A 12,611-nucleotide genomic window follows, 5' to 3' on the forward strand; every position below is an offset into this window, starting at 1 on the left:
GAACTAAATTATGAAGTAACGAGGAGCTGGGTGAACTAACAACTAAACATCACTTAAGTCGCGTTTACTGTGTACGCGGGTTTAAAAACCCACTATTAGCTTCATAATCTCGGACTATTTTAGGTATATTTCGAAGAAAGACTACGTATTGTAGCCGTTACTAAATGCGGAAATTTTTTCATAATCTTTCGTTTCATGGCCCTTAGACCCAAAAACCACCGTTATCTCAAATGTTCATGTATATAATCAATTTTTTATGGATTAAATAACTGCCGTGCTTTTAAACAAATCGCTTCTAAACTGATACATAAAATATAGTAAAGTAAAATCTCGGTCAAGTTCCCTAATGGGAAAAATTTTACCAAAGGGGTACAACGGAGATTTTTTGAACAGAAAAGTTTCTATAACACCTTACTATTACAGTTATCACTGCCGTATTAGGATTATTCTCGTTAGCGCAATAACAAAATACTTAAGCTAGGAGTGGAAGAAACGGGTTGGATGACAAAAATATTTGTATCTGATTCCATTTTTGATAAGACGAACCATTTGCTGCAAGAGTTTTAAAAAGGGGGGGGGGGGAGTTGAATTACAAAAAAAAACTGAACAAAGTACACTATCAATTCCATTCTTATTTATTGCTTATATATATCTCCCCTGTATGACATGAGCTACATCTATGTGAAGGGATGTCATTTGTGGGGTACTTCATGTCAAACTTTTAACTGCCATTTACCAAAGAGTATGTTTCTGTGTTTTTTGCAGTGAAGTCCTTAGTACGCATTATATGTAAACATCTAAGATGGAGGTCACTTATCCATTCAATGGATCTATTTTGAACCCTATCGCGTTGTTTTAAATTTGCTGTAGATGGATGGTGCGTCTCTCTTCCCCCATCCTCCAGACGCCTGGCATGTTGCCGGCAGTGCACCCTTGTCTGTTGCCTTCTTCAAGTTTGTTACTGTCCTTGTGTGGTTAAAGAAACCTTTACCTATATTAATTTTACTATGAAAGCCCTGGAAGCTGCTTTAAGTGGGCGAAATACACAACATTAAAAAAAGCATCTTATTTCCAGCAATAGGAAGTAGAAAATGGATCGTATTTGAAGTAATAAACAAAAAAAAAGAAGTTTGCTTAAAGCTTACCCTTTTTATTGTTAATTATAGTGTTAGTTATATTCTTTTGATTGTTACAGCGATTGCCAAATTACATATTTTTACTTTATGGGGGCCCAGGCCGTCAAAATTTTCAATTTCAAACAGATTATTAATTGTACATGACATGTAAAGTTGCGACACAAACTTTTCGTCTCGTAATGGTTGTTCAGAGTTTTGGACCAGACCTTCTGATGCGCTTCGAGTCATGGTAAGTTCGTGCTCAAGGAAATTCCTCTAGGATATTGTATTTTCCACGAAAAGATTTCCAGACCACCTGTGTGTTAAAACTGTGTAGCATTGTCTGTGTTCCGTGGTTGGCTGGATTTATTCGGGTACATGTCTATACTGTCCAGTCACCAGTCATTAGCCACCCAGTGCAGAAGCAGGCGCGTTTTGAATAGCGCGGCCAAATAGGGCAATAGCCTCTGTTACAGACTGCAAGGGAAACATCGGTAGCGCAAGCATACCTTAAAGAAGTTTAGTGAGGGATCAGATTTTTTTCTCGAATAATTCATGCCCCTACCTTGGCCAGCTTTGTTTTTACTGCCAACACTGAATTTTGAGGCCAACATGGACCAGCTGATAATGGCTTGCAATCATTAAACCGTTTGCATTATATCGTTTAATTTTTTCTCACACATGGTTCAATATTTTATTGCGCGTGACTGAAAATGTTTAATAGTCAAAGAATTTTTTTTAATTTTTATAGTGAACAGGATTTACCATGCTTTAACGATGTAAAGTACACAATGAACAACTTATGATTATGGGAAATTTTCATAAATTTGTTCGTCTGGCGTTAAACGAAATTTATTTTTAAAAACACACCCTTGTAGTTTCATTTGGTAGGAGAGCCACTTATTTTACTCTAAATGTTAATGTAACTTAACGGGTGGATATGTTTTCCTTCCGGCTTTGTCCCATAATGGGTGGATGATGTAGGATCTCCAGTTTCAGGGAAAACAAGGGAAACTCGCAATTGTCAAGACATTTTAAAATCAAAGAATAATCAGGGAAATATATGTTAGGTCAGGGAATTTTAAGGAACTGGTTGGGAAAAAAAAGCCTCAGCCTATATCGATAACTAAGAAGCCTTTTTTTTTCTCGCGATAAAATATGATTCCTTATAAGACCACAAAACGGTATGCCCGTCTGCAAGAGAAGCCATTGCCCTATTTGGCCATTCAGGACGCGTGTGCTTACGCACTGTATGGCTGTGATTGGTGCGCTGACAGACATGTACCTGAAAAAAACCCAGCTAAGAAATAAAGAATATGCTGCTACACAGTTTTAACAAACAGTTGGTCTGGAAATATTTTCGCGAAAAGTACATGGTCCTACCGATAACTTATTAACCATGTCATGCACATAATAATTCGAGTTCAGTTCTTGTTGCTTTGTTGGTGTGCCAAGTATTTTCAAACAGAACTGTATTTTCTTTTGCGCATGAAGTTGGATTATTTGTGGCGTTACAGCGGAGTGCGATGTAAGAATTCCAACTTTTGTACATAGTTTCCAGGAGTTCTTGTTACTGTGTGAACAGTTTAGCCACGATATTGAAGAATCATTAAGTACGGCGTGCTTGTGACTATTGCAGAGCTAGGATGAAGTGTGAAAATTTTTATAGGTTGTTTTCTGGGGGAAATTTTGCCGGTTTTTATTTTTGTCAGTGAAAAAAAAATGGTTGTCTGTAAAGTCGGTTTACGGACGATATTTTAACGTGACAAAGTCCTAAAAAAAAATTGATGAAATGATTGCATACTTTTATGAATATAATTGAATCATTTTTATTGAATTATCACTATTTTGTATGGATACAAAGAAGGAGTGAAATGAAATCTACAATTTAATTGATAAATTTACTTTTATTTGCACTCATTAATTCAAGTATGTTTATTACTTTAACGAACAGATTATTTTAACTATAACTTTTATACATGTTTGCTATTTAACTTCTTCCAATCTGTGTTATTCTGTTAAGGATAGGACGATGATAGGAAAAGTAGAAAACGAATGGGAGTGTTTCAAGTTTAATGTGCCTCGAAAAAGTCAAAACGATGGTTGTTCCAATCGAGTGGAAGAGATATAGATGCGGCGCAAGGGTACAATGAGCGTAACGGGACAATGTGCGTAACGGGACAGTGAGTCATTCTTTTTCGTGCGTGCAGCTGGCGTTCATCGATTTATTAGACCTTGTCACGTCAAAAAATATTTCAGGTCTGGAGAAGTGAGGGAATTCTGTTCGTGGGTTTTCGCTGGACACCCGGCAAATGTGTGTAGTGTTCGCGACGACCTCGCTCTTGTTTTCTACTCAGCTGCTGACCCCCGCTACCCTGGGATACATTCCTAACTGCTCTCCTGGTAACGGGCTGGATTGTACGTCGGGTTATACGAAAACAAGAGCACGACTGTGTACAGAATGTCCGCATTCTCTAAAGTTAGGAAAGTCACGGAATTTTCTTTAAATCTTGGAAGAGTCACGGAAATTCCCCATTGATGGTATTTTGACGAGAAAATTCCATGCCCGAGTCTGCCAACAACTAAGACTGTGAAAGCATTCCCCCCCCCCCCCCCCCTTTTCAGATTGTGTTTTAGTGCATAGTCATACACACTATGAAATGGCGTGTGCAATTTTTTTTTTAAACAAAGTGTAGAGAGAACTAGGCGGTTATGTGGGGATGGTGAAGTCTGGATTTTCTTTGCAACATAGGTAAATGATTAAAAAAAAAAATTGCAAGCAAAATTGAAATTGAAGCCTGTGAATAGTCAGGAAAAATTTCATTAATTGTTGATCCAGACTTGTTTTGAAGGTAGAGTATGTTAGTTTTTAGCCAGTGGAGTAATTTATTTTTTAAGTGTTTTTCAGTATAATTAAAATTAAAGTAGTTCCTGTCAATGTAAAAGAATGAAGTGTTTGGGGGAAACTACGATTGTCTTTGTATTATGGTTATCCGGTACTAGTATTACGTAGTCTTCTACTGCGTGATAGAGGCAGTGATTGTGTGATTTATCCATTATTGTTTGTTTCAGTATTACGAGATGTCGTACGGCCTCAACGTAGAAATGCACAAACAGGTAAGATTTCTTCTTCGACTTTGCTATAAATGTAGTTTTCACATTTAAACTTATAAAGAATTATTGTTTGTTCTGTAGTGTATCTAGTACTAAACATTCTAATTATGCATTATTGCCTTAGTTTTTCGACGTACTGGACACAAGCATGGCAGTAAACTTCTCAAGTATAGAGCTGGATTTGGACTCCGAGCTGATTTGTCGTCATTCATTTAAATGGCCGAACCGCAAGTTACAAATTACTGTTTCTAGTTATCATGTTGTTAAACTCTGAGTGAAGACATTATCTTCTGCGTTCTGCGAATAATGTTTTCATTGGGTTCGTGCAGATTCCTTTCGGCCTAGTCGCCCATTATTTTATTGACGAACATCGTGAACTCAAATACAAACGTTTGTGAAACTTAATGTTATTGCATATGTAGAATCAGCGGACTGGGAAACTATGGTAAAGTGGTAGCCCTATCATTTCACTCGCGTGTGGTAAGTATTTTGTTAAGTTAGTTAAACCATTTGCTATAACTTCCTGTTTTTATAAATGCGGCAAAGTTGCCGTTGCTTTCCTGTTGATTTTTTTTTCTGTTTTTTTTTTTTTTCCTTTCTTTCCTCTGAAAATCAGTAGTGCTAGTTTCATTTTTATTAAGTAGCCTAGTTTTTTTTCTATTAAATTTCTCTTTTCAAACATTTTTTTTCTAAACAAACTACGCATCTATTATTTAAATGTGTATGTGCAGTATTCGTGAGGGTTGTATGAATAAAAAAAACATGCATCGCAAACAGCCGAGTTACTTTTTTTTTTTTTTTTTTGCGAATGCCAGGTGTTACTTTATTCAGATGGCATGTCCATTGGGCGCAGGAACGCAGAGATCCAGCTTTGTTCCAACCTTTTGGTGGGCATCCTCCACCAGACCTCCCATGTGTGCGACTTATAAGGGTAGAATGGGAGTGGCTTACAGATCCTTTTATTAGAGACACCTGTATTTCGCGAATACATTTCGTGTCAAGGTATTTCACAAAATACTGTAGCTTTTCTCCTGTGGTTATTGGCTGAGGTCGGTGAGAGGTGTCGTCCCGCTCTTGACGGGGCCAATGAGAATGTGGTCACCATACTGCTGCACCCTCACAATTTGCCATGACTAGAGACCGGAAAAATTCGCGATTTCAATTACCTCTAGGATTTACTCCATGATCCTCTACGCACGCGGGAAAATTACATCTGCTCATTGGCTACTGATTCGTGTCGCCTGTTAACTGGGACGCTAGTGATTCGATACTTCTTTTGTTAAAGGTTTTTCATTGGCCGAGTATCATTCGGATAAACTGTGGCCCAATTACTGATGCAGTAAAAAGGCAAACGTTTTTCGATTCTAGACTATCACGAAATGAATCCGCAAATTTTTCAGGTCTCTAGCCATGACTAGAGTCCCGGAAATTTCGCGGATTCTTCTGGCCTCAGGATAGAATTCAAAGTTATAGGTGTGCTCGACCCATGTTAAATTTACCATTGGTTGATTTCTTAGCGAGAACATTTTTATCCTTGTTATTTGGCACTACCTGATTCGCTTACTTCTCTCCTAGCTTGACATCGCTGGCTCACGGTCGTAGAGGGGCGTGTCCAGATAACTGCGGTCCAATCATGAACACAGTGCGACAGTGTGGAGGTTTGCATTCTAGCTTGCGAATAGATGAATGCGCGAAAATTCCGTGGCTCTAGCCATGACTAGAGACCTGTAAAATTCGCGGATTCATTTCGCGATAGGATAGAGTCCAAATACTTTTGAAATTATTTTGCTTCAGTGATTGGGCCACAGTTTATCTGAAGGACTCTGGGCCAATGAAAAATCTTTAACAGAAGAATTAGCGAATCACGATCATTCCAGTCAACAGGTGTTACGAGTCGGTAACCAATCAGCAGATGTAATTTGCACGAGTGCATAGAGGATCATGGAGTCTATCCTTTAGGGATTTGAAATAGCGAATTTTACAGGTCTCTAGCCATGACTCTTAGAAAAAGCTACAGTGTTTTGTGAAACACCTTGACACGAAACGTGTTCGCGAAACGCAGGTGTCCCTACCTTTTATTAATTCCAGAGCGATTAAAATGACGACGGAGCTGTGAAGGGATCAGGAAGGTGTCAGAGCCTCGGAGATCCAGCAGCACTGTTGTTGTGTCGATGGTCGATGCTCGTTACAAGACCCGGCGGACAAGCGGCTGTGCGGTCGCACTCGTGTATTTCCGGAGTCCCGCCGGCCGGACACGACCGCACGCGAGGCGCGAATCAGCTTCGATCTCCTCGTACAGGCCCTGCCACAAGTCTGTGCCTTCGTCACACGCCCGCTGCTCGGCTCTCGCCACGTTAAAACTATTTGCCATCTTTATCTATAACAGATTTGTGTAAGTAATAGGTCGGAGCAGGCATTTTTCGCGAATAAATCTGAACGCCTATTAGTAGAGACCTGAAAAGTTCGCGGGTTCACTTCGCGATAGGCTAGAATCCAAATACATTTGCCTTTCTTGCTGCTTCAGTGATTGGGCCACAGTTTATCTGAAGAACTCTGGACCAATGAAAAACGCTTGACAAAAGAAACAGCGAATCACAAGCATTCCAGTCAACAGGTGTCACGAGCCAGTAGCCAATCAGCAGGTGAAATCTGCACAAGTACGTAGAGGATCATGGAGTCTATCCTAGAGGTAACTGAAAACGCGAATTTTTCCGGTCCCTACCTATTAGACTGCAACAAGGTACACCCGCAACATCTAAACGCCTATTAGACTGCAACAAGGTACATCCGCAACAGCGGTTTCTTCCTTATGATTGGCGGCCGTCTGCGAGAGAAGTAGTTGCCTTATTTGGCTGAGCCACTCAGGACGCATTTGGTTCCGCAATGAATTACTGTGATTGGTGTTTTTAACAATCGTCGTGTACCTGAAAGAAACTCGCCCGATTACGAAACACGGACGATGCAACAGTGTTTTAACTTTCTGCTAGTCTCGGAATCTTTTCACGAAATATGCATGCCCCTACATATTGGTGTAAGTAATATGCTTCATTCTTGTGAAATATATGAAAACGTTTGTTTTGTTTATGAACAAGAAGTGTTTTAGTCTCCCAGTTTTTAATAGACATGGAATGGCAGCAATTTTAAAAATTTGCAATGCCTTACTTATAGCACTGTATTAAAATAGTGTAGAAATTAGTTTCCAAAATATTTTATTCTAAAACGTACAATATATTTTTTTAATTCTAGCATTGAATTGGAAACTTAAATAAATTCGGAGTCTGCTGAAGCGTTCGTATCGGTTCAATGAAATGAATATGACACCTGAAACTAAAAATTTAAAAAAAAAGGCGACACCTTTCGATCTTCGAGAGTTTGTCATTAACCGGGGGGGTAGGTGAGTCGGTGAGGAATTATTGACACACGTTGTTATATACTTCTACATCGCATGATACAAGCCATATTCATAATTCGTTACTTCGTTTGTACATTAGTGTATGTTGAATTTCCAAGCAATGTTTTAGAACTTAGCTACAACTTGCAATACAGAGTTTGTGTGGCCTGGAGCGAAGCAGATGTTCTTCGAAGTCATTTATTTCTCCCTTTTATTCGATCGAACGATTGAACATATATCATGCTGTAAAGAATTTTGCCGTAAATTATGGGTATGAAAAACGCTGAAAAAACATTGCAGGATGCCATTTTTTTCTGATGTTTTTTTTTCCTTCAGAAACTCGTAGAATGCAATGAACGCATTGAGAGGGATTTTATGTAGCTATATTTATAATTATCTCGTAGGTGGGGAAACGTGTTCGTACTTTTTTTTCTGTCAAACCTTTATCCAGCCATTTTCTCGTACAGTTGTTCAGATAAAGTACATGGTGACAGGCAGGGACGTAAAATCTGCGGTCCTCAAGTCATCAGTAGGGCCACGCATATTTCGTGAAAATATTCCGAAACTAGCTGAAAGTTAAAACACTGTAGCATCGTCTGTGTTGCGTGATTGGGTGAGTTTCTTTCAGGTACATGACGATTGTTAAAAACACCAATCACAGTAATTCATTGCGGAACCAAATGCGTCCTGAATGGCTCAGCCAAATAAGGCAACTAGGTACTTCTCTCGTAGACGGCCGCCAATCACAAGGAAGAAACCGCTGGTACGCGTATACCTTGTTGCAGTCTAGTAGACGTTCAGATTTATTCGCGAAAAAAGCCTGCTCCTAGTCATCAGTGAGGATTTTTTTTTTTTAATTCTGCGTGTGTGTGTGTGTGGGGGGGGGGGGGGGATACGCGTATGATGACAGGTCCTCACATTTTTTTTTTTCTTGAAGATAAACGTAACTGGTTCACCGGAGCGAGCAGTCTGACACTCTGCACGTCGCGGTGTGCGGCGTACAGTTTCTCGTGGACAAGCCGAACAATGGAACGCGAGAAAGCAACTGTAATTCCTTTGAGATGAAACAAAAAAGCAAGCTCTCGCACGTGCGACAGGATGCTGATTGCAGTTCGCGAGCCGCAGGGGGAAGAAGCGTGGAAAGGGCGCGTACGCGGCTTCCTTATCGGCGATAGTTCCGTCACGGCTGTGTGCGAGGCCTGTCGTCCTGAGGTGTGTGCAGTGGCGTAGCCAGGATTTGTGTATGGGGGTGTTAAGAAGCATGGCGCCACCCCCCCCCCCCCCCCCCCCCCCCCCCCCCGTATTAGAGCGGGGGCCCCCCCCCCCCCCCCGGGAAAATTTGTATTTTAAGGTGTAAAATAGTGCTATTTTAGCAGTTTTCGGTACTTAAATTTAAATATTGTAATGGTAAAATTTTTATTAATTTTTAATATGAAATTTGTTTGAGTGTTGAATAAGAAATTAATTAAAGATTTGGTGCAAATGTGGGGGGGGGGGGGGGTTAACCCCTAACACACACACACACACACCCCCCCCCCCCCCCCGGCTACGCCCTTGGGTGTGTGTCTCTGCTTGCTTGGCGCTCGAGGCGGGCGTCTAGGTCGCCATCGTCGCAGGGAAGCTGCCGTGTGTTTACCAGACGTGTGACGAACACAGCAGTTGGATTGGAGCGTCACCCTGCGTTAGATGTCTCACTCGTTCCTTTTGGATTATGCTTTTTTTTTATGGATGGTTCACCGCGTAAGAATTTCGTTTTGTCACCAGATACACGCTGCGTGTTATCTGCCATTCGTGAGATGCCAGGCAGATATTTGTAATTAAAACTTTTGCCTGACTGCCACGTGGTTCTAATCACGGGTCGACCGCCCCCTGTTGCTGTTTCCTAGAGACCGCTACGGCAAGTGCGGGCAGATTCCTTTGTAAACCTGTGCAAGATGTACCGCTCGTGTTGCCATTGTCTTTTTTCCCCCCTCCATATACGAAATGCGTTTTTGGAAACAAATCTGAATATTTCTGGTCTTTTTTTTTTAAATAATTAGTGAATAATTTAAAATTGGATTGTAGTTTTATACAAATATAATTTTTTTTAAACCATTGACAAAAAACTGCATTATATCATTGAAAACATAATCGAATATTCAACAATTTGACTGACTCCATTCGGTTTTATTTTTGTTTATTAATGTATGAATTTAATCCTGAAACGGTTTACAAATAACTTTTAACTAATGCAGGTATTAGGACAACACACATACATCCCCGGGGGCGAGAATCCTAATCCAGTGTTACTGAGAAAAAAAAATTTCCCCTAGGGATACAGTTTATTTCCTGTAAATGTACAAATTTCTTTTTACAAATATCTGTAATTGTAACATGAATATTTCATTTCCATTTACAAAAGAAAAAGAATACATTGTGGGCCGTGGCTAGATTCCGTCTACAGTCACTTCGCCGACGGCAACAACAAATCCAAACGAATGGATATTTTAACGTATTTTTAGAGCCTCGCCTACCTGGTCACACATACGGTGAGCAGTTTCAGAAAAATATCACATAATTTGGAAAAAAAAAAATGCTCAAGATATCCGAGATATCTGCTGGGGGCAGATGAGTAGGTAGGTGTTTCCGTGTTCAGTTTTCAGACTGTATTTCGAGGAGAGTATAAATGGCAGAAACGTTGTGTTTTCAGAACGATCCTTAGGCTTGGCACACCCGGTACAGCCTCTTGAAAGCACTTCAAGGAACATTATAATAGCCATTATAATGTCAGGCACAAGGTTACCACTCAGATCTCATGTGTTGCCGTATGCATGGCGAGAAGAATGCGCGCCAGTCCACAGTCATGCGCTCAGAGGCGACACCGCGCTAGAAGCACCAGCGAGCGTAGAGCTCATCATCACGCCGCTAACACCAGGCGGGCGCCCTTACGGGCTCCGCCTACCCGGGCACACACACACGGTGCGCAGGGCTTCAGGAAAAACAACGCGATTTCAAAACTACTCAAGATATCCTATTGGGGTCTGCTTACGAAAAGCATTTAAATAGTTCGCTGAGGGCCGAAAAGTACTTTTGATTTCGGATAAAGTTTTTAAACTGTATTTTTAGAACAGTTAAAATGGCTAAAACGCATGTTTTCAGAGTATTTTATATGCGTAAAACAACTGGTACAGATTCTTGAAAGCACTTGAGGGACTTGCATTACACCTTTAACTTCATTTCTCGACCATATAACGTTACGGTCACCGCTAAAATTTCACAGTTTTCCTGTGACGACGAGAAGACTGCGCGCCAGCTCAGAGGAGACACCGCGGTGGAAGCACCAGCGAGCGTCGCGCTTATCATCCCGCCTCGCCGACACAGATACACCCCTGACGAGAAGCGCAGGAGTTGGGTCGTCCAGCGCTCGTGCCCAGTCGTCGCGTGGCGTGTCCGAGCCGCGGGGCAGCTCGGTCGGTAGCCTGACAATCGACCAGCCGGTCACGTGACCTTTCCAGTCCTTATCGACCACTTCGGTCCGCGTGTCCCCGACGTCACTCTTGGTGCGCGGTCGGGAGGGGGGGGGGGGTGGATCTTTCTGCCCGTCTTCACGACTTGACTGCTGTCAGTGTGGCCGCTCACCACCAGCGCCCCTTGCGTCCTCGGACAAAAACTTCCTCCCGCTGGTAGACCCCTCCCCCCCTCCTGTCTCGTACCGCATGTCCTTGCCCATGGGTAGAGACCGGAAAAATTAGCAAAATCATTTTGCGATAGGCTAAAATACAAATAGTTATACCTCAGTGCTGCCTTTGCTATTGGCTCACAACTCACCTGGATGACTCTGGGCTAGGGACCGGAAAAATTCGCGGGTTCAATGCCCTGTAGGATGAACTCCATAGTTATACGTACACTCGGTCAAATGTCACCCACTAATTGGCTGCTGTCTTGTGAGACGTCCCAACGTAGCAGCCTGTGATTCGATAAAGCTTTGGTTTGGTGTTTCTAATTGGCCCAGGGACATCTAGGTGAGTTGCGAGCCAATAGGAGAGGCAGCACTGAGGTATAACTACTTGTATTTTAGCCTATCGCGAAATAAATTCGCGAATTTTTCCGGTCTCTACTCTGGGCCAATTAGAAACACCCGCGCCAAAGCTTTATCGATTCACAGGCTGCTACGTTGGGACGTCTCAAAACACAGCAGCCAATGAGTGGGTGGCATTTGACCGAGTGTACGTAGAACTATGGAGTTCATCCTGCAGGTCATTCGAACCCGCGAATTTTTCCGGTCCCTAACCATGGGTTTTCTCTGTGTCTGTGAAGGTTTTACCTGGGTCATGTCTTCATTCGTTGCCGTGGCTGGCCAATCCCTGAACAAGGCACACGGTGCATGCGACCCTCTTCCTGCACGGCTAATACCCAGTGAGACAAAGCGTATAGACTTCGGCCTGAGACGCACCTAGGTCCCTCTCTATCCCGGACCCCTCTCCCCTTTTTTTAAATTATACCCTTAGTTTTTAGTTAAGTTACAAAAAAAATTGAACTATCAATAAGGTGGCCCGCGGCAGGGGAAAGATCGGATCACTCGCCTTCCTTCGAGGCGATACAGGTCGACTCCGGGGGTGTTTCTCGCAAGTGGGAAGCGCCGCGGACCTTGTATTGCACCGGTCAGACACTCCTACTTTCCCCCCCCCCCCCCCCCCCTTCCATTTTCACAATTTCATTCCGTCGCGTCGGTGCCACGCAACATACAACCTTTCATCATCTCTAACACCCCTAATCCGCGAGACGTTAACAGGGCAGAATTATAAATTATTTGGCTTCGCGTGATTTTTAATGCAAGCGTTTGGGTGCAAAAACATTCAGACTGTAGGATATGCGGTACATTTAATTCCTGTGTTTTGAGTTGTTGTTAGTATCTCTACAACTGCCTCAATTTCGGAATCTTGAGCTCATTGCTTTCTATAGGGCATCGGGTACTCCAAAAATATAAACTATTAACTACATGATCGATTATT

General features: G+C 41.9%; 1 protein-coding gene across 1 annotated transcript in view; it reads left to right on the forward strand.

The window, feature by feature from the left end:
* The window catches only part of LOC134534942 (protein groucho), a 166,103-nt gene that overhangs the window by 84,738 nt on the left and 68,754 nt on the right, over positions 1-12,611 (forward strand). The window contains exon 4 of the mRNA XM_063373681.1: positions 4,188-4,232. Within this exon, the coding sequence (XP_063229751.1) occupies positions 4,188-4,232 (45 nt within the window). The remainder of the gene's footprint in view (positions 1-4,187; positions 4,233-12,611) is intronic.

The sequence above is a fragment of the Bacillus rossius genome, chromosome 8 (assembly GCF_032445375.1).
Source record: "Bacillus rossius redtenbacheri isolate Brsri chromosome 8, Brsri_v3, whole genome shotgun sequence".
Taxonomy (NCBI): domain Eukaryota; kingdom Metazoa; phylum Arthropoda; class Insecta; order Phasmatodea; family Bacillidae; genus Bacillus; species Bacillus rossius.